At 39.5% G+C, this 23896-nt stretch overlaps 1 protein-coding gene across 6 annotated transcripts in view; it reads right to left on the bottom strand.

The window, feature by feature from the left end:
* Nucleotides 1-2416: 2416 nt before the first annotated feature.
* inpp4b (inositol polyphosphate-4-phosphatase type II B) overlaps nt 2417-23896 on the bottom strand; it is a 561052-nt gene continuing 539572 nt past the window's right edge. For 2 of the 6 annotated variants that reach the window (XM_052042079.1, XM_052042071.1), the window contains exons 17-18: nt 21137-21291; nt 5436-6052 (exon numbers count right to left, since the gene is read on the bottom strand). In XM_052042079.1, coding sequence (XP_051898039.1) covers nt 5884-6052; nt 21137-21291 — 324 coding nt within the window. In that variant the 3' untranslated portion in view covers nt 5436-5883. Of the gene's footprint in view, nt 3885-5433; nt 6053-21136; nt 21292-23896 lie in introns of those variants that run through there. The other 4 variants (XM_052042097.1, XM_052042088.1, XM_052042054.1 and 1 more) reach the window with 3 other exon arrangements.

Genomic DNA, 23896 nt, shown 5'->3' with positions numbered 1-23896 from the left:
CAGCATTCCTTTGACAAGAAAAAGGATAGAGCAGTTGCAGATGGAGTTTAATTCGGGCAAGTATGAAGTTCAGCACTTTGGAGGTCAAATCTATGGAGAAAGTATTCAGTAAATGGCAGGACGCTTAAGAAAATTGATGTACAGTGGGATCTTGGGGTGCAAGTCCATAGCTCACTGAAAGTGGCAACACAGATAGGGTGGTAAAGAAGGTATATTGCATGCTTGCCTTCATTGGTTGTGCACTGAGTATGAGTCAGGAAGTCATGTTTCAGCTGTAGACAAGTTTGGTTAGGCCGCATTTGGAGTATTGTGTGCAGTTCTGGTCAGCCCATTACGGGAACAATGTGGGGGTTTTGGAAAGGGTTCAGGAGAGGTTCACCGGGATGCTGCCCGGATTAGAGAGTATTACCTATAAGGGGAGTTTGGACAAACTTGACTTGTTTTCTTTGGAGTGTTGGAGGCTGAGGGAAGACCTGATAAAGGTTTAAGAGAGGCATAGATAGGGTAGATAGAAAGAGTCTTTTTCCCAGGGTAGAAATGTCAAATACGAGAGGACATTGCTTTAAAGTGAGAGGGGGAAAATTTATAGAATATGTGTGGAGTAAGTTTTCTTCCCCCACCCCCACCCCCGAGAGTGGTGGGTGCCTGGAACATGTTGCCAGGGGTGGTGGTGGAAACAGACATTATAGTGGTGTTTGAGAGGGGTTTGGACAGGGATATGAAGATGCAGGGAATGGAGGGATATAGACCACATGCAGACAGATGGGTTTAGCTTAATTTGGCATTATGATTGGCACAGACATCATGGGCCGAAGGGCCTGTTCCTGTGCTGTACTGTTCTACGTTCCACGTAATGCCATACAGACAGTGCCTGAGGCAAGGATTAAACCCAGGTTGCTGGGCTGTGAGGCAGAAGCTCTACTGGCTGTGCCATCATGGCACTCTTGGTTTTTTTTTCTCAGCTCTTGTTAGAGACCTGCTGTCTGAAGCAAATAAATAGGCAGTTCTAAAAACGTAGCTAGTAAACTACAAGAAGAGCACAATCCTTTCCAAACTTCCTCTAAAGTTTTGCAATGAAATAAACAATACAAGATAAGTAAAGAACTCTCTCTGCAGAGTACCATGAAGCCACAATATTTACTGTGGGATTGCATCGTCAGCTCCTCCACTACCGCTGTTTCTGCCAGGGTTTTATTGGTAAGTTACAAAGAAATCAGGAAACCACCCCCCCCCCCCCCCACCCTCCATATTAATTGTTTGACATTCTTAATTTAATTTAAATTACTGCTCTGCCTCTCCCACAGGAGCTTCCCCAATCACACCAAAATGTGCTCTGCTGAAATCTGGAATTTAGCACTTTTGTATTGTGTTGTTCACTTGATTGCTTCTGTTTACTCCCTGATATGAAACACAATTGAGTGTTTCAATCATATCCATCACTGTATAGTGACAAAGATTGGAAACCAATTATTCCAGAGATCTTGACTTCCAGTATAAACAAGTGAAATATAAAAGGAGAGGAGGTTGATAATGGTGATGAGATAAAGACAGTAGCAAGTTAGAATCTTAGCCTAGAATTATATGGGTAGAGCCATGAATTAACAAACAGTAGAAAGCAAAGTGGGAATTATTAGCTATAATATTTAGGCAGAATATAAATCAGCACATTTAAGGAGCATGCAATTAATGCAAGGTAATGCATTTAACTGGGAACAGTTTAAATCATCATATTGACAGGGTAGACCAAATTGGGTAAATTGGCAATCTAAATTACAAGATGCAAAGGTAGATAAAAAGTAACCACTTAAAAATATTCATAATTGTCAACGATTGTGTGCTTCATTGAGACATGAAAACTCCTTTAGAAAGTGTTATAGCCATGGCTAACCAATAATGTTAACAACAGTACTCGATCAAGGGTATATTTATAAGATCTATAAACGAGAGTTTTAAAATCAGCAAAAGATTACAAAGAAAACGATAGAGGGAAAATAGAAAATAAGAGTAAACTTTTAAGAAATAAAAACTGAGCACTTTTTTTGAACATAAAAAGGAAAAGAGTAGCAAAGGTAAATGTGTGTCACACTACAGGGAGTCATAGAATTTGTCATAGGGACTAAGAAAACAATAGAAATGTTGTATCTATCTTCATAGTAGAAAACAAAGCATTTATTGGAAACAGTGAACCCGAGAGCCTGTATCCAAGGATTTTAGGAAGAGGCAGCTGTAGAGAAAATGGGTCTGTTAATTTTCCATGCATTAGTCCCAACCATGTGAATCCTTAGGTGGCCAGACAGTGCCATGTCATGCAGTCCAGTTCTAAAAGCATAGGTATTACTTGGACCAAACGATTTAATTATCTTCCAAATCCAACAAAGTGCTATTAAAATTGATCCAAATAGAAAATTAGGTTTATTTGAAAAACAATTAAATTCACAAAATTTTGCTTTATGCAGTTGCTATTGCTGCAGTGATCAAATGAACAATTGAAGCACCAGTTTTACAAGATCACCTTGTCATGCACAAAAATAACATTTTTTTAAATCAACATTGTATAATTGATTGCAATAAATAGGTTACTTTGATTGTCGGATAGAGAATGACAACCTCTTACCAACTCCAACTTTATTTCTCCAGAGACACCAATTTTCTCCTTCGTCCTAAAGATTTTGCTCTTCTTCCTGGGGTAATTTCAAGAATACCTACAGGTAGCTTCCTTAAGTATCAATATTTATATCTGCTTGGTTCTTTAATTATAATGCTGTATTAGCAGCATAAATATCAGTCGTTTTAAAATGTCTCAGGACCTCAAGAAATCTAATACATGAAAGGTTATTTAAAAACAATGAAGATGCCCTTCGTTTGATGTAAATTGTGTGATCTGTACACTTGCCTAGTTCTGCTCTATAGTATTCAGCTTTATAATAGTGCGGATTTCCTGCTTTTTTTTAAACAGCTGTTATAGAAAAGTGAAAATGCATACTTAAAAATTGAAATTATTTTTTAATGCATTTAAATAGTTCCTTGGTTGGTGAATGTGCCAGAGACAAGTACTTCTAATGTTACTACCTAATTGTCAGTTAGGTGCCTATGCTTAATGTAACACACATTATAAGAGACAGGAGCCTATTTTATACATATTCCTTTTAAGAACATAATGTGCTGTTTACCAAACAGAGAAATGTTTTGGCACAAACACCAGCAGTAAATACAATAATTCTTTAAGTCACATATTCCCTATATTGCACTTGAGTTGGATGCATTGTTGAATAACTGCAAACATATCAGTACATATTTGCTTGTGTTACTAAACATCTACTTTAAAAATCACTTCTTATTTCTAAATGGCAATCGCAAGAAGTGGAAATATGACTGTGGACAGTAATCTGTTGTAACAAGAACTTCCAGTTCCAAGAACAGCAATTCAAAGAGTACCCATTTTATGTATTTTTAACGCAGGTGTAACTTTTTGAAAAGGACTTCAAACAGTACAATATTCTAGTGTTCTTTGTGCAACATCAACAAGGAAAAAATGGCTAGGTCCTTCAATCAAAAAAAATTGCAAAGGGCTATGTACAATTTCCATTTGTTTAAACACAAATATGATTCCCAATACGTGTAATATAAATGGACATCATCAGCAGATAAATCACTCAGTCAAAAAAAAGATAAATTACTCACTCTCTCTATTTGAGGCTAATAAACACCTGATTTTTTTTTGTGTAGACTGTCTGTTTACAAACAAAATTGCTTAAGTGTCTGCTTTTCCATACGTTCCATCTGGTGGCCTGTAATATTTTGGGAATGCCATCAGCTGAATTGCGTTGAATGCATACTTCCTGCATTTTATATTCTTCTGTGCATTCTCTATTCGACATCCTTCTCTGGTAAAAAGGAAAAAAAAACATAATACCACAGGAGAAAGGAAAACAAATGGTTTCATTTATTAAACTTTTGCTGTAACATTTTCAATAAGTAAAAATAACTGGATAATCATCTACATTTATTTAACACAGGTGATGATACATCTTACACACGTCAATCCATAGGGCAGGCCAAAATAACCAATTGCTCACTGAAGATTAAGGTTAAGTAGTTAAATATATACATGATTTAATTTTGCAGAAAAACATTGCAAAAATCAAAACAGTCACAGCTGCTTTACTTCAGAATTCAAACCATCAATAATCTAAGCTGCAAATTATGTTCTTGTTCAAATATTCTTATCTATCAAAAACAATGGCATAAACTGTGCCTTATTCACCAATTGGATATGTTAGGGGCAGGTGGGAACAATTGTGTAGCCATGTGCTCGGCCGTAGCTTGTGAAGACTATGAGTGACGTACCCAAGTCGAAGAAAAGAAAATAGAAAATTTAACGTGTGCCTGCATTTAACCTTTCAATTTTACTATGCTGCTAGCGTGGGATTACAGTTTATTTTTTCCAGAAGTCAAAGTATTTCAATATTGTTTCCATGACCACACTGCTCTGAGTGTATGGGATCCAAGATCATTTTGGTTTGTTTCCTGATTGCATGTACGGTGAACCTATTATCTGTATGGGTCATTGCAGGTACGCCACACATGGACAGGATATAGTCTCAAATATTATCTGAATTCTAGTTGTTCTGAAAATGACAGATTAGGATGTACATTTCAGCATTTTGTTTAAACACAGATATGTAATGTATGTTGCACAGCAAAATTATGCTGATACACAGGATGACACCATTTTTCAATCAAATGAATCTCTCAATTTGCACCTGCTGCTGATCCATTAACAGGGCATCCTTTTATCAACGACCGATGTCATTTTAACTTGGGTTTCTGGCAGCACCTGCCACAGATGGAAGCTTCATCAATATGACGGCGAGCATTTATGTTCTATAAATATTCACATCTTGTAACACTGCAAACATCTTCAGCCTTTCCTGCCTGGACTTGTTTTCCCATTAATGTGACTGCAGCTGTCTCAGACTCCTCCAATACTCATTTATTTACGGAACATTTCTAAGGGAGTCTCCAATGTAATCCCCTGAAGCAAGATGCCCTGCCTTGACTACTGACTATCTTTTTGCTAACATTGGCTTGGGGGTAAGAGAACAATTTAGAAAATTAAAATAAGGCTCAGGAGTTTAAAATATCCTGGCTGCCCATGTGTAGTTGATACATGCTAAGGCTTCCACACCGCTTCCCTGGTTAGAATCATGGCACTGATCTTAGCAAGAATAGAGGCCATTACAATATACAATGAACCAGCCAAGTTCACTAATACCTGCTTACTGGAAATTGGATTATAATAATTTTTAAAATTATTAAATTTGATGCACAAAACAGACTTGCTTCTCTTTCCCTTTATATCAAATATGTAAATTATTTGCTAACTTATTCACATGTATCTGTGAAATCCAATTCTGATTCTTGTTTCTAAACCTATAAACACATCTCAATTTCAATTAACTACTTTTTTTTATTTAGGGCTGCCCTTAACAGATTTCTGACCAAAAATATAGCATGACTTTATACATTTACATGTGTTTTTTTTAATATTTTGCTATTTTAAGAAAAGAAATATCTTTTACAATTACAGTATTCACCCGTTTAGCATAACAGATCAGGATTTTATGTAAAACACTTGAAAGTAAATCTTACACAACGCATAATTTGGCCTGGAAGAAATAAATTGCTACAAAATAAACAATGAAGTCATTACTGTAAAGACAGTTAAATAAATTAGGTAACTTGGAACAATTTTCCAAACAATGGCATACAATTACTTTAGACTTACAAACATGTTGGTTCTGTTACAAAGCATGTTATATATATAGCCACATGAATACATTGTCGTGTTAGTTACAAAATGATGTGGTAAACAAGTGAATTTTATTGATATTTGGCCAAGAGTAAAGCAAGACTCAAAATCAGCCACACTACCAACAAGTGTGAACTGACAAGCAGCAATGCGACAGGATAGAAGTGACTTGAAGTTGGTCTGTTATCACAGTCTGTCTCAGGATCATCCGTGTCATTCATTGTTTCCTTGGCATAACTGCTGTTAGTCAGTGAGGAAGGCCAGTAACGTACAGCAAAAAGTGAAAAGAAAACAATGTTACTTCAAGATTGTTCAGATTAGTCAGTAAAGGTCATTCATTACGTTACAGGAACCACGTGCTAAGCAGAACGAGAAAAAAAAAACAAAGCTTGAAAAGATCAAGAAGAGTATGAAGGAAAACAGAGTGAACTGAGAATGAGAAGCATGACAAAAACATGAACACTAGCTTCCTGGTCAAATGAAAATCATTAAGTGCACCTGGTCTTAATTCCTACTGCTTAATAGAAAAGTCATTTGCCCAGCAACTAGTCACTGGTCAGGTGCTAAATGCACTGAGCATCCTACTGGGTTTATGAAATTTATTCCCAGTCAATTAAAATTAGTGGAACACGCAGCTACCATGCATAGTACATTTAATAGAGACGCAAGAGACTGCAGATGCTGCAATCTGGATCAACACACAAGATGCTGAAGGAACTCAATGGGTCAAGCAGCATCTATGGAGAGACATGGACAGTCAATGCTTTGGATTGAGACTCTTCATCTGCACCCCGAAATATCAACTGTCCAATTCTCTCTGTAGATGCTGCCCTACCCGTTGAGTTCCTCCAGCATCTTGTGTGTTGCTCCACAGTACATTTAAATGCCACTGACCAAGGATGAATTTCCAGGCAATTTTGACTCCTGAGTCTAATTTTACCTTCAATAGTATGGCAATATGTGGAGCATTTTTTTTAAAAAGTGCTTTCAGGTTTACTTTGGGGTTCCAAAGTTAGGTTTAAAGTTTTGTACTGAAAGCAAAAGAGAGAACAAAATATGGATCAGAAGTACAGGGCATGTACCGCAAACTGCAGGGATAGAGTAAGGGAAGACCACGGGGGATTTGTATCTCTTCCAGAGACATCCACTGAAAAGAAATTGTTCTGTAAATTCTAAGATCCTGCAAGGCACAGAGTCCATGACAGAAGATTAAAGTTGGCACAACATTAGGAAACTTGATGGATTGAACTAGCCAACAACTTCAACCCTGCTGCTGAGAAAGGTCTAGCTCGCCGAAAGCTCTTGGACAAGTAGTCCAGCACAGAGTTAGTTGTGCTGTTAAAGGCAATCAGTAATTGTTATGAGATAGAGCTGAGGGTGCAATGCATAGTTACTGAATTGATTATATTCCAAAGGGCAACAACACATGGGGCATTACATAAAGGGGAGGCAAAGATTCAACTTTGTTACACTTGTGAAATGACACTATGGGACTGCAGATGAAGGCACTGTTGGAAATGTGCCAACTACTCTACAACAGGCAGGAGGAGCACCAAACAAGGGTGGTTCCAATTAACTGATGAGGGGTGATGGCAGAAAATGTTGGAGTGGTCAACTACACTCAAAGCTATGGAGGAGTCAAAGAGAACCATAAGGGATAAAATATTAAAAATGAAATCATAAAACATATCATCAGTGAATGTGACCAAGTAATTTAAGAACCATGAGCAGGGGAGAAAATGAAGAGCAGGGATGGCATAATTTAGTGTTCTGTGCCTTCTTCTCTGCTAAATTTAGGTACAAACAAAAACACTTGTATATATAAGGATCTGCAGCAAAGTGTCTTTATTACAAATGTTTAAACCAATTACAATTTAAGGGCAATTGGCATTTATTTTCCAGAGAACTTAGAGGGGAAAAAGGTGTGCGCGTGCGCGTGTGTGTGTGTGTGTGCGTGCGCGCGCGTTGTAAATTAGAACTTATTTACTACATAAAGCAAGCTTGCAGTTAGATACAGACGGTGCTGACAGTTCATCACAGAGGAAGATGGAGAGATGGGGGAATTTAAAAAGTAATCATGGAGTCAACAGCTCTTTAAACAGAGGATACTTCTAGCTAAAAGGTATATGGCCACGGTAGAGATAGAAATCATTGCCATAATTCCAAAAGATTGGGAAATATTATACATGGTGGCAAAAAAATTATCTTTAGTAAACTAATGGAATAATACATTAAATCCTTCCACTCCATCCTGTCACCATTCAATCAATGGCCAAGTGATAGGCAACAGGAAGGATACTCTCAATGGCATTCCCAGCACCTTTTCCAAGTCTACTAGCAGTACAGCAACACCAGTAGGGAGCTGTGGACAGGGTCCATATTTTGTTAAATCACATCATTTTCTCTCAACATAATGAACTTGAAAATTATTTTCTGCAGAATAAACTTCGATAATGACCATACCAGGGCTCATTTTACATCTCCGGCAATTTGACCAGAGTCTTCAAGGTTTGAGTCACTTTTCGGTCTGTTACAATTTCTATATTGGGGTAACAAGGGATGGTGCAGTTCCTTTGGGGGCAAAGGGAACCTGCTACATGCTATATCGGAAGTGATCAGGACTAGCCATTCATGGGATAAATAGTTCTTCCCAATGCAATGCTGGACTGGGACCTTCTTTGAGGAAGTATTAGATTCCATCTATACCCATACCTACCCCCACAACTCTCCAATGTTGCTCCCAAACCCTACTATCTTATTGCCAGATCCCAAACCCCCAACCCTCTGACCACAACTCCCTCATGACAGTGGGCTCAGACTCCAACATAATTGTCTCCCACTACTTATCTCATCACCACATCAAATCCTCAAATGTCATCCATGGCCTTTTTCAACCCCTGATCAAATTATTTCTCCCTTCCAATCCAACTCCAACCACAGCACAGACTTTGATCCCTCTCCATCCCAAACCAAGACACAGACCTCATCTCTTTCCCAGTACTTCCCCACCCTGACCAAAGCACACAGCCATTTGGGCCTATGGTTGCTGGGCATCCTGACAACCCCCCAACCCGACCCAGGGCTCAGCTGGTGTACAGCAGGGGCTCATGAACAAAACTATCATTGGGACCTCACCACAATGCCCATCCAGCACATTCCTTTCGAGGTACTAGAGTTTGAAAATATTCAGGACCTTAAAGCAAATGTAGAGGCATTGACACATTTTTAGGAACTTAGCAATACAAGATTAGCTAACAGTATTCTTCTAGATGAAGAGCTTAAGTATACATATCTACTAGATACATCATGCATTATAACTTAAAAATTCACTTACTACTGAAATAACTTTAATATCTTATTAATCCATGACACATGCCTTTCCTCACAGATAGGGATCTTACATTCTCACTCTCTGCTCCTGCAGCACCATTTCCAAAAGTTTATTGCTGCAGTCCCTGATATTTCCTTCCATCCATCCACAATATTCTTGAATTTTTTCTTCCTCTGCATAGTAACAATTAGTGCCATATTTTAAATATGATTTACTTTTTAGTAACTTTTTCCCGAGGGTGGGTGTGTCTAAAACTAGAGGGCATAGGTTTGAGGCAAGAGGGGAGAAATTTAAAGGAGATCTGAGAGGCAAGTTTTTCCACACAGAGAGTGGTGGTTATATGGAATGAGGAAGTGGTAGAGGTAGATACAACTATAGCATTTAAAAGGCATCTGGACAGGTACTTGGATAGGAAAGGAGAAGAGGAATATGGGCCTAATGCTGGCAGATGGGATTAGTGTAGATAGGCTTCACAGTTGGCATGGACGAGTTGGGCAAAAGAGCTCGTTGCTATGTATAGCTCTACGACTCTGTGTACATTTGCTGGCATATAGCTGTCACTTTAAGGTTGGTGGGATCACTGTTATTTTAAGAAACTAACATATGGATAATTATTCTAATATTGTATGTACCATGCATCAAGTACAATTGAGGACCTATTGCTACAATGGAAGAAATGTGTTTCCGTGATATTTCCAATCCAAATGAGTTGTGTACTACTTCATAGTACAAGAATCCAATACACCAATTACATTGGAAATGAGGCTGGATGGAGTCAAAATTGTTGGCGATTGACGAGTTTGCAACTTTAAGAAAACAGTGAAACAGAAGGGAGACTCAGTGCTGAAATAAGAAATATCGTGTGTAACTGGGGCTCAAGACAACGTGGCAGAAACAGTACACACATGGAGCTATTAAAAACTCAGCAAATATAACAGAATGCGATTGGATATTGTTCCTTCAAGCCAACAGAAGTTACAGAAGAACAAAATGCAAGGGAAAGAAAGGCAGAAAACCCACAGGCTGGTTGATGGCAAACGCAGTAGGCCTAGTACTGATGGTGGAAATATCACAGCCTCGGTTTGTGCATTTAGAACTGCCTGATGCCGTAAAGGAGGCCATCCTGCACGAATTTCACCTAGCAATTATCGGGAGCTGTAGTCTGCACGTACAGAGCAAACCCAGGAGGGATGCCATAAATATAAAAGTAGTCAATGAAGACATGGGAGAAGACAAAGTAAATGGCATTTACACCACAGATAGTGCCAGAGGAGAAAGCTGCAGTGAATGTGAAGCTACCATTTTGATGCATGGTCATTTATTGCATGGGAACACTGATGGAATGAGACACCTACAGCTGCAACTTTGGTCAAGTCCTGGTGACCACAAGCAAAGTCTTATGGTACATGTACTTGAGAGAAGTGCTGAGAGCAATAGGAGAGCTGAGTGTGCTAGTGTCCTAGTTGGTAAGGAAATCAATCTACTTATAATGTGCTGGACTACACCAGGAAGCCAATAGCATTGGATCAGAAGACTAAAAGCATGCAGATTCTGTTTAAGCAGCACATCCATTGTGGAAGATGGGCCAAATAGGTAGGTCTCTTTTCTCTCCAGAATCACACACGGTGCCCCAGGTTTGGGGCAGTGACGTGAAGTTAAGGAAGAGCCAGCCAAGTAAAAGTGCAAAACAGGACCAACTGGAAGGTCTGTGTGAGGTTCAAAAGAAATGCCAGCTAAACTAATCAAGTAATGGATGTGGCAGTATAAGTGTTGCATAGTATGGAAAAAGCGAGAAGTGTTGCGATGGCAAATACAGCAGGCAGAGTGGAATATAGTGCAGAACACCAGTATGTTGTAGAGAGCACTGCACTAACAGCTGAGAAAAGGATGGCTCAGATATAAAAAAAACAGAAGAATTGATGATTATAGGGACACAGCTGATAAGGGTTAAAGGAGAGATTTCCAAAGAGGAAGACAAAATGAATGGCTGTGTTTTCTTGTTGTTCATTGGAGAAGAGAAAAGGACCAAAGATTTAAAGAAGGCATTGAGAACCAACAAAGGATTTATATCAAAAAGAGCAATTGGCTAAGGCACTCAACTTAAATGGTCGCATATCAGGATCACATATATTTCATCATTTGAAATGATGTGACAGCTAGGAATGTGAAAACACAGATCAAGGCCTCAGCACTATATTGGGAAGCCTAGTTTGGGACCAGGATAGATGAAGATATATTCCTATGCATCAAATAGGGTTATTCATCCAAAATTTTGGGATGGTGTATCACAGAGGAACCCACAAGAAACTTGTCTGGTTTGGAAAGACGGGCGAGGATGGCAACCCACAAAGAGTTTGGCTTGGTTAAGCCAGGCAGGCCCTTGGGCAGAAGAGTCATCAATAGTGTTAGTTCTAGTTGTACAGCTAGTTTAAGCTGATGTCACTTAAACATCAAAGTTCAAATAAAGTATGTGTCCAAAAAAACATGTAAAATTGCTGGCTTGATACTTGTCTTCTTTCAGATTATTGGCAAGGAATGCATTTCTCCAAATAAGTCCAAAGGAAAAATGTGGATGTCAGGAATTTGAAATTGAAGATGTTCAGATGTACAAGTTACTGGAAGATCCTGAGAAACAAAAAGATTCTGTGGAAACAAACAGGTTCCAGGAAAATTACACATAAGCATCATCAGCATTCAGACCAGACGAGTGGGAGGAGACAGACACACCTTCACTGTTGAGAAGGTCACAGATGATTAAAAACATGATGTGCTTAGATTTGTTATTGATACCTATACGTGTATAACCCAACTAGACTTGCTGGTAAATAAACATGTCAGTTGTGAGATTAAGTCTAGTTGAATAGCTTGGAATGTAAAATTCTTATGTAAATACGCTCACCTATTCATTCAAAGTTTCTTTTCTTTAAAAGGGGAAGTTGTATATGTGAATTGGTTTGTGAATCCTGTGTATTAGCCATCAGTGTAATTATTACTTTAGAGTTGTTATTACTGATAGAAACTGTCATGTTTCTAACTATTCCAAAATTGCGTGTACCATGCTTCAGTTTAATTGACAATCAACAGATACAATAACAAGGTATGTTTTCTTAATGCAAAAATTCTCTATGAGGACACTTCGGTGCTAGAACATAGAACAATTACAGCATAATTCAGGCCCTCCAGCCCACAAAGCTGTGCGGAATGTGTCCCTACCCTAAAAATTACTAGGCTTACCCATAGCCCTCTATTTTACTCAGCTCCATGTACCGATCTAACAGTCTCTTGAAAGACCCTATCGTATCAGCCTCCACCACCATTTCCAGCAGCCCATTCCACGCACTCACCACTCTCTGAGTAAAAAACTTACCCCTGACATCTCCTCTATATCTACTCCCCAGCACCTTAAACCTATGTCCTCTTGTGGCCACCAATTCAGCCCTGGGGAAAAGCCTCTGACTATCTACCCTATCAATACCTCTCATCATCTTATACACCTCTATCAGGTCCCCCCTCATCCTCCGTCTCTCCAAGGAGAAAAGGCCGAGTTCCCTCAACCTGCTTTCATAAGGCATGCTCCGCATCCCAGGCAGCATCCTTGTAAATCTCCTCTGCACCCTCTCTATGGCTTCCACATCTTTCCTGTAGTGAGGCGACCAGAACTGAGCACAATACTCCAAGTGGGGTCTGACCAGGGACCTATATTGCTGCAACAATACCTCATGGCTCCTAAATTCAATTCCCCGATTAAAGGACAATACACCATATGTCTTCTTAACCACAGAGTCAACCTGCGCCGCCACGTTGAGCGTCCTATGGACTCGGACCCCAAGATCCCTCTGATCCTCCACACTGCCAAGAGTCCTACCATTAAGACTATATTCTGCCAACATATTAGACCTACCAAAATGAACCACTTCACACTTATCTGGGTTGAACTGCATCTGCCACTTCTCAGCCCAACTCTGCATCCTATCTATATCCCTCTGTAACCTCTGACAGCCCTCCAAACTATCCACAACACCCCCAACCTTCATGTCATCCACAAACTTACTAACCCACCCCTCCACTTACTCATCCAGGTCATTTATAAAAATCACAAAGAGTAAGGGTCCCAGTACAGATCCCTGAGGTACACCACTGGTCACCGACCTCCACTCAGAATACGACCCCTCAACCCCTCAAAAACTACGTCAAGAGAGATCTGAGCATTGGGTGGTAAACAATAAATGACCTGGCTATTGTTGACCTTTGCAATAACAAGTGAATGAAAATCCCACAATGATACAAAAATGTAAAAGACCTATTGCAAAATTATGATGCCAGATGAAGGAAGGTGACATGGTCTGTGGCATTCACCTCCTAACTGGCAGCGCTGGAATTAAATCAACAGTACCTGCTAATTGATATCCTGCTCTATGTACTTCTGAGGGACTTTCATTGACCACCACTAGTTTGCTCACCATTATATCATCCAATACGATTCATTGTAGAAATTCTGCAAGCATTGTGAACACCACATTAGAGCCTCAAAGGCATTTCTAGTACCCAAAATAAGGTGCTGATAACTCTATTTTTACACCAAATGAGCTTGCTTCATTTAATGCTACTTTAACTTTACTTTAGGCTTCACACAGAGTGGATCCTGTATATGCTGTATGGCACTACAATTGTGCTAAATAGGATAGAATGAGAGCAGATTTGGCTGCTCAGATATAGCATCCATGATATGCTGTGGACCATGAGCAGTAGAAATACACACAGCCACAATCTGTAACTTCATGGCTTGGCACATCCCTCACTATTACATTATTATTAAACCAGCAGATAAACCCTGGTCTAATGAGGTGTGCAGAAGGATGACCTGGTGAAGCTATAACACTGGATTTAACACCATACAATAGACAAACCTAAACAAACTAACAAAGAATGGACCAGATTAAAAATCTGCTGCATCCAGTTGTGAATAGTGATGAACAATTAAACAGCTAATGGAGGCGGCAGCTCCAGGATAATCCCCATCTTCAATGATAGAGCCTAGCAAGTGAGTACTGAATACAAAGGTTGAAGCAATCACAAGCGTCCACCAAAAGCACCATATGGATTATCCATCTAAACTTTCCCCGAGGTCTTTACCATTACAGAACCCAGTCTTCAGCCAACACAACTTACTCCATGCAATCAACGTGGCTGAGGACAGTGGAAAGGCCATGGTACCAAGCAATTTCAGAGCTGCAAGAGTGAAGACTTACTTTGCAGAAACAGCCACCACGTTGCTCCATGACAATTATAATGCTGCATCTACTTTACAATCAGGCACATTGTCCAAATTCACAAAAAGCAGGGCAATTAAAGTCAAGGTGATTAGCAGCCAATCAGTCTAATCTCAATCATCAGCAAAGTGATGAGAAGGGTGGTGCCCAAATCCCAATTAACTTCAACTGTTTCATCAGTGTCCTGCTATCCATCATAATTTCAGAAATGGGAATGTGTTGCTGATAATTCACAATGTTCAATTCCATTTGTAACTCCTCAGCAAATGCAGCAGCAGTCCTGGCAGCATGCAGCATTCAGGTATGGGCTGATAAGTGGCAAGTAATATTTATGCCATAAAGAGCCAGGCAATGGCAATGGCCATCTCCAACAAAGGAGTGTCTAACCACCTCCCCTCATTACCATAACTGAGTCCCTTCCATCAATATCCTGGGGTCAACATCGATCAGAAACTCACCTGAACCATCACATAAATACTGCGGTACAAAATCAGATCAATGGCCCAAAGCCTATCTACAAGGCACAAGACAGGACTGTGATTAAAAAAAATCCCCATTTGCTTCAATGAGTGTAGCTCCAACAACACTCAAGAAGTCCAATATCATTCAGGACAAAGTTACCCTCTTCATTAGCACTCCATTCAGCACCCAAAACAAGCAGTCCTTCCACCCCAGCACACAGTGGGTGTAGAGTGCATCATCTACAATATTAATTGCAGTTACTTGCCTAAACCTATAATCTCTACTGCAAAGAAGGACCATGACTTCAGGCACAAGGGTATTCCTTTCCACATCCTGACCTAGAAATGCATCACACAATCCTGACAAGGAAATGTATCACCTGTAGTTCAGCATCCATGAGCTTTAATCATGGAACTCTCAACCTAACACCAGTGCCTGGGTACTTTCACCAAAAGGACTACACAATGGCTCATGATCACTTCTCAAGGGCAATTCAAGATGGGCAATAAATGCCAGAAAAGCCCAGACCACAAAATATGAATAAGTAAATACAAAAACAGTACTGGCTGAATTCTGAAGTTAATTAATTATCTCTAAGCAGTACTAGTGGGATAGGTTTACTTGTGCAATGAGACTTATACAGTTTCCATTATTCCGATTTGAAAAATTCAAAGGGAACAAACTTCTTGGAATTTCATCAGCTGGGACTGTGGAAGGAAATTGGTTGGGGGTAGAGGAACCATTGTAAAAGTAGAATGCTAAGAGTTAGTTGAAATGAAAAGGAAAGTCAGGTGAGTGTATTTAAGGAGGAAGAGAAAAGCATACAAATAAGAAATAGAGAGGAGAAGGTGAATTTTACTTATGATAGGTAAAACTTAAAGTGTATAGACAGTCTATGCAGACATCTGGGTATTTTTGTAGATTGCAAACTTGGGAATTGATCCTGCCCACTCCCTTCCTTTGCCCGTGATTCCCATATCTGGCATAACCGACTGCTTGCAGCTCCAGGCCCTAGTAAGCTCTTCGTCGTCAATTCTGCACAGGTAACCAGACTGCTATTCTCAGTCTCTAACCCCATTCCACTTTTGTACTTTGCCCACATTTCTAATTATGCAATATTCCCCCCTACATTTAAATTTATTCTTCTATCTCACATTGGCTTAACCTTCTAACCATCCTCATTCACCAGCCTTTGCTTTTCTATGAACCTTCAGTGTCTTACTCTTTCCTTTTCCAAATTCTATTTACACCTTGCCCTCAGAGATCTCTGCTTTATCTAAATACAAACATGGAGGGTTAATTTTGATTTCACTGAGAGTGGAAGACAGGTAATGTTGAATTGGCAACCCATTTTGTTCAACATCCAATTTCTTTCATTAACTTCAATGGTGGTCTAATTTCCCTCACTGGGCCCCGACCTATTCCCCATGTGCAATTCCACAAAAGGTCAATTAGTAATTAAATAAAAGCACATATATAGAAATTCATCCTTAATCACTTGAATTATATTCACAACACGGTAAATGTGCAATCCTATAAAAGGTTAATCAATGGCAAAATAATATATCAGAATACAAATTCATCCTCACGCATAATCTAAACTCGCTATGTAAGTATTAGCTGAATATTATTCCAACATTCAATTCCATTTACTTTGACATGTAACTGCTACAATGGTGTGCATTAGTCCAAGCAGCAATGGGAGAATCACTATCCCATTAAATTCCTGTAACACCATACCAGAATGCACAAATTGCTGATGTATACATACACATGGTCTAGTGTCTGCTACAAATTTAACAGCACTCATTTAACTTATGGAACATACAATTGTGAATGAGGGAGTCGCAACAAAATAAGTGTTTAACATATTGTGGTGGTAAACAAATATTTCATAAATTGAACATGCCTATGCTCTAATAAACTGCAAACCATTTACGCACAAATGCAATAGTAAATAATAAATATGAGAAATAAGCAAATGTAGCAGCAGGCCCACATGTAAAGTCTTTAACTGCACAATTACCAGTCTCTCTTGATTTTTAAATGGAATACACATTGTTGGCGATTACATTTGTTGGCCAACCAGTGGCCATGTGTGAAACCAACCAAAGACAGCATTGATAGAAGAGAAATGATTAGCATAGCTATATATTATCAAAATCAATGGCATTCATGGCAATCCCAATTGAAGATATGTTTAAGAATAAAATACATTAAAATAGATTGTGATTTTGCACTAAAGCGAATGATAAGTTTACTAAAGTTGAGGGAACTGCTTGACATCAAGAAAAATATTTGGCTTTGTTCAAGTATCACAATGGAATGATGCACTGGCATGGTGTTATAATTAAAATCAAAACAACATCACTTCAATTTGTAACACTGATTATGATCCAAACCAGTTCTGCTGCATTCTGCAAAGTATTTATGGGAAATGGCATTACTTCGGTAAGAATACCATAGTTCTTTCAAAGAAATGAAACCACTTACTTTCGAAACCATATAGTACTGGAGAGCTGGTACCCATTAAGACACATCACAAAATGTTATTTTCACTATTTTAATTAATGACCAAATCTAAAGCTTTCAGAAACATTACAACTTTTTTATTTACAAAGGTTGCTGTAAATTGTCACTCCATTTCCCATGATTAAATACATTTCTATTATGCAACCATAATAAGAATTGGATAGGTTGAAATCTTGCTCCAGGCTTTGATCAGTTTTACTCTTGAAACAACATATATACGACCGTGTAGGAAATTTAACAAGTGTAGTGTATGCAGACATGAGAAAAGGAAGAGGAAAAGTCCATCCAGTCTCCCAAATTAGATTACAATTAAATTAGGTAGTCTAATGTGCATCTCAACTCCTCTTATCTGCCTTTGCTTCATGGCCTTGATATATTTACCTAGCAAATAATTGTCACAAATGTTGCTAAGCCCATGCAGATCACACTGTATGTGGAGGTAGGTTGCTTTCAGGGATGAAACTGACAGTTCCTTTCATGAGCAAACATCCCATTTTCTAAACGTATGATGAGGGAAAAGTCATTGATGAATAGCTTAAGATAGTTCACTTTAAGACACTATTTAGAAGAGCTGTAATGATGTCTTGGGGCTAAGATGGTAGGCCTCCAATAAGCACTAACAACTATGGTTAATTAGAGCCTTAATTATACCTAAAAAATACTAATATGTGAAAATATTTAAAACTTAAAAAAAACTTAAAACAGAATGTGAGATTACAGCACTCAGAAGTAAGAGTTAATTTGTAAAAGAATAACAGTGTTTTGAAAGGGATATTGATCAATGAAAAGTAAAATCAGCAAGGGTGCAATTGACAATCAATTTGATCCTGACAGTCCCTATCTAAAGTTATTAGGTTCAAATAATCTCACAAACACATCCAATTTAAGCAAGCAGTCCTGTGGAGTAGGAACTAGTACATTTGGGAACAAAGACCAAATGTTGAAAATTTGCCTCAAATTGTTTAATTCTCAGCAGGATGCCAAAACAGGAAGATCCAGAAGTACTGATGCACAGATTATGAAAGTAGGATCGAGGTATCAACAATGGGAAATAGGATGCAGTGTTTTAGTGTATGACATATTGCACATAAAAGTAGGGAGTTAAAAAACGTATCAGTACGGGACACAAGGACAAAGCTGAGCTCGTTCTGCTCAACTCTTTAAAAAAAAGCAACATTGATCCAGTTGGAAGATATTATGGATGAAGGTAAATGCTTATCATGAAACCTTGGAGTGCATTTACCAGAGCAAAGTAGGTTCAGGTAGTAGTTAATGGAAATATTCACATATTTAGAAGAACTTGCATTTAGTGTTTTTTGTGAAATGACCGAGGAACTTCACTGAAAATTCTAACAAATTCGTGACTCATTGATGAGCTGAAGGATAATTTATGCTGCTCCAGCATAAGCTTCATGAAAGCTTATCTTTCCCTTCTGAATCTCATGAAGTAGCTCTCATTAATTTTCTAATAAACTTGTAGCAGAAAGGTAACTATTAATTAACAGCAAATTTCCCTTTTTAACATAATGGTAATTGCTAATGACCATGAGCACAGAAAATGCAGTGTGTAGTTTCATTCCTTCAGATTGTGAAATGTATTAGGAGATTTGAGGAGATTTTTAAAATGATGAATCCTTTCCTTTTCCTTTCTACCTCTTCTTTTCTCTCTGTCAAACCAGTCTTTCTGTGTCTGATTTGACTCTGAGATCACCCAGGTTCACCCTCATTCTCAGTCCCTCCTTTGTTTATTTCCCCAGCCTTAAATTACATACAGATATTTTGGTATTGCCGTTCACCATGGTCTCAGATACCACGTTATTCTTGGTGCACCACTATTGGTTTACACTTCAAGCAACAATATTTGCAACATTTTTAAAACCTTGATGTGCAATCTTGAGTCTCACTCCTGAGCTGCACAGCAAAATCTGACCCAGTGAATAATCAAGGAAACCGAGGGAAGATGGTGAGATCGTAATCTTTGCACATTCTTCAGGCCTGTTTGAACATTATTCAAGTTGGGTAGCATGTGATAAAGAAATAATACAAACAGCATGTGATAACAGAACTGCTGCGACTAAGCAACAGCAAAATGCTGGAGGAACTCAGTGGGTCAGGCAGCATCTGTGGAGGAAAATGGACAGTTGACATTTTGGGTCAAGAGGCTTCAGCTTTAGGTGAAGCGACTGACCTTTGAAGAAGGATTAAGTAAGCTCTACAGATACTTCTTGTTCCTAAATAGACATCCTTTAAGTCTGAAGTTGTAGCTCAAAAGTAGCAGCTGCAACACATTGCTGCATGCTAAATGAGACAAGGCTTCCCCCAGGGTATGGGCCATTCACCATCATTATCTTTTGGACATGGTCACGGATCAGCTACAGGCGCAAGTGAAATCCATTGCAGTTGCTGCACATTTTCGTGTGCACACAGTTAATGGCTCCCTGTATCATCAGGAAGCCTGTGATTCTTGAAAATTGCTGTGCTTGGTCTGTCAGGTGCCTTCTAGCTAAGGCGAAGAAGAACAATTTGGCTCAATTTGAATACGTAACCTCTGATAGTTTCCAAGCAGAGGTGCATTGCAAACTGACATGCATAACTAATTTCCCATATTCCACCTAGAAAAGTGCAAGGAGGTACAGAGGTTCAGAATGACAGCAGCCTTCTCTGCCACCCCCAGACATTCAGGTCTTGTTCTGTGGCTGCAGGTGTGACTTGTTAAGGACCTCTTTGAAGAAGCATTGCCTCCTCAAGCATTGTTCCTCAGTTAGGTTGTTTTTAGGAGAGGTACGCCCAAAACTCATAGTGGATAAAACCACTTGTAGTCAACCCTTCTCACCCTCTCCTTCTCCCTCATCTTGAAGGCTTCCCAAACTCCAGCATTATCTAACAATCAAAGATCAGAAAATTTGTACGAGCAGCTCTTCATGCATTCAATTAGTAACAAATTTGCAAGTAACTGAAGATACCTTTAAACAGGGCAAATGGCAGGGTAAGACTGTGATTTACCACTGTTAAAAAGCCAGCTTGCTGAGCAGGGCAGGCATGGTAGTGCAGTGGTTAGCGTAATGCTATTACAACACCAGCGACCTGGGTTCAATTCCCACTGCTGTCTGTAAGGAGTTTGTATGTTCTCCCTGTGACTGCATGGGTTTCCTCCGGGTTCCCTGCTTTCCTCCCACATTCCAAAGGCATATGGATTAGGAAGCTGTGGCCACGCTACGTTGGCGCCGGAAGCATGGCGACACTTGCGGGCTGCCCCCAGAACATTCTACGCAATGATGCATTTCACTGTGTGTTTCGATGTACATGTGACTAATAAAGATATCCTATCTCTTATCTTATTTTGCACACCATGTTGAATGATGGCAAATCTGTTGGCACTGGCACCAAATCAACATGATCTATCCACTCTAGCCATTTCTCATGGGCATGAGCTATTACCAATTTACCAGACAGTACGAATCATGCTGAAAGTGTACACATAATTTCCACAAGATGCATCCAAATTGTGCAAAAATTATGTCCTCTCTGATATTTCAGTACTTCAGAGGTCTCTTTTTGAAGTATTTTTACCACCAATAGCTTGCTGTGTCTTTCTGCTTCTTTACAATATTTTTCATTATTCTTTTCATTGCCAACTAATTCAATTTTGCTAATTTAATTTGCTATAAATCTCTGCAATTACCCTAGTGGCCATGAACGTCATTTAAGATGTACTTGAGAAACACCTACCTCCTCATACAGTCCAGAGCTCGGACAAAATAGTCTGGATGTAGGCTGTGCTCTTCTTGCAGAATCACACATTGTTCCAATGTTACTGACATTGATGTCCTGTCTTTGGCACTTTTACAGCTTGTAAAACGTATTCCATTGAGCCTTCGACAAATCTAACCAGGATTCAAAATGACTTGGATTACTGGAATTGTTACTTGAAAATCTTCACAGTCAACTTGAAACAGCAATTTAATGTTTGGATTAATGAGTTAAGATGTTTTCATTTGCTAGTAGAGTTCAAAGAGAGGGGCTACAAGTATAAGATAGTCACTAATAAATTCAATAAAGAATTCCAAAGGACCTATTAGTCTGACGTCAGTGGTGGGAAAGTTATTGGAATCAATCCTCAAGAATGGGGTTATGGAATACCTAGAGGTGCAAGGCAAGATAGGTCCTAGCCAACATGGTTTTGTGAAGGGAAGATCCTGCCTGACCAACCTATTGGAGGTTTTTGAAGAAATCACAGGTAGGGTGGATAAGGGAGAGGGGGTAGATGTTGTGTATTTAGACTTTCAAAAGGCCTTCGACAAGGTGCCGCATAAGAGACTGATTAATAAGATGAGAGGTCATGGAATTACAGGTAGGATAACAGAATGGGTGGAGCATTGGCTGGTTGGCAGGAAGCAAAGGGTGGGAATAAAAGGATCTTGTTCTGGTTGGCTACCGGTTACTAGTGGTGTTCCGCAGGGGTTGGTGTTGGGGCCGCTTCTTTTTACCTTGTACTTTAACGATTTGGATGATGGAGTAAATGGTTTTGTGGCTAAGTTTGTGGATGACACCAAGATAGGTGGAGGAGTAGAGAGTATTGAGGAGACAGGAAGGTTGCAGAGAGACCTAGATAGTTTAGGAGAATGGGCAAGGAAATAGCAGATGAGATTCAATGTTGAGAAATGTGCAGTTGTACACTTTGGAAACAGAAATAAACAGGCAGATTATTATCTAGAAGGAGAGAAAATTTAAAGTACAGAAGTACAAAGGGACTTGGGGGTACTCGTGCAGGATACCTTAAAGGTCGGATCGGTGGTAAAGAAAGTGAATGCTATGTTGGCATTCATTTCGAGAGGTATAGTGTATAAAAGTAAGGAAGTGTTGCTGAGGCTCTATGGGGCACTAGTGAGGCCTCATTTGGAATACTGTGCACAGTTTTGGGCCCCACATCTTAGGAAAGATGTGCTGATGTTGGAGAGGGTTCAGAGGAGATTTACAAGGATGATTCCCGGAATGAAAGGGCTTACGTATGATGAGCGTTTGTCGGCTCTTGGACTGTACTGACTGGAGTACAGAAGAATGAGAGGGGAAATCATAGAGACATATAAAATGTTGAAAGGACTGGACAGAGTAGATGTGGCTAGGCTGTTTCCCTTGGTGGGCGAGTCTAGGACCAGAGGGCACAATCTTAGAATTAGAGGGTACAGGTTTAAAACAGAGATGAGGAGAAATTTCTTTAGCCAGAGGGTGGTGAATTTGTGGAATTCCTTGCCAGGTACAGCAGTGGAAGCCAGATCATTGGAGGCGTTTAAGGAAGAGATAGATAGATATCTAAATAGTCGGGGTATCAAGGGATATGGGGATAAGGCCGGAAATTGGGGTTAGAATAGTGTGTTTTTTTCCGCCCCCCCCCCCCCCCAATTTTTCATTTCTTTTTTCCCTTTTCCTTGGAGCAGACTCAATGGGCTACTTCTGCTCCCTTGTCTTGTGATCTTGTGAACTTCTTTACTGAGAGAATGAGCATGGAAAAACACATGAGAAAGGAGTGGAAGGAAATGCAGATAGTTGTACATAAAGCAGGATAGGTCGATGGTTGTTGCAAACCTGAGCACCAACACAGAATGGTTGGCCCCAACGGTCTGTTCCTGCGCTGAAATTCCACGTAATTTCACGAACAGTTGGAATGTAACTTTAATACATAGATAAACTGAGAGATAATTTTTTAGCATAGAAAAAAGCAGTGTTTAATGTGTTTGCCTGAAACTCTTCCCTTGGTTGAATGGAACAATGTAACGTTTTACTGTTTCACTGAGCAGAGAATTTCAACTTAGAAATTAAGCACAAGAGTATAATTTCATAGCTGAGGTCCATTGTGGGCCATATTCACATCACAATATTTTCCTGGGTGTCATTAAAACTACAAAAGTATATGCTTTGCTTCTTATAATTAACTGACAACCACAAACAACAAGAACAATTAACTAATGCTGCACCCAAGCCCACATGTTAAAGCTTCAAACTTGTGAAATTATGGTCCGAATTTTGAAGTGGCAACAAGCAGGGAGTGGGTGTGGGAGCAGGATGAAGCTGTTCAGAAGCCATTCTCATACATTCAATGCCAAAGCAGTTTAAAGACCAGGGATAAGGAAGCTGAGTACGGTGGTGCTTTCACCTACAATCTGTTGTGTACATCCCGACTCTGACTCTTCAAGCCTACTCCAACACATCATTCCTTACTGCAACTTCTCTTGCAGGTTTACTCATCCATCTCTGCCTCACACTCCCATCTGTCCGTTCCCTATTGACTCTCACCTTCAGCCTTATACAACATCATGCCTCACCCCGTCATCCTCAACAAATGCCCTCCATCTACAGTTTCAGTTAACAACAATACTCTTTCTCATAGGTTTATTCCTTCCCTCCCCACAGTAAAGAGCAGGGAGCCAAAAGTGCACTCCAAGCCACCTCCCAATCGAGAGCTACAGAGAAGATCAGTGGTCTCACTTTCCT

This window comes from Pristis pectinata, chromosome 2 (assembly GCF_009764475.1).
Source record: "Pristis pectinata isolate sPriPec2 chromosome 2, sPriPec2.1.pri, whole genome shotgun sequence".
Lineage (NCBI taxonomy): Eukaryota > Metazoa > Chordata > Chondrichthyes > Rhinopristiformes > Pristidae > Pristis > Pristis pectinata.
The sequence above is the reverse complement of the archived record's forward strand: the minus strand, read 5'-3'. Positions and strand labels throughout refer to the sequence as shown.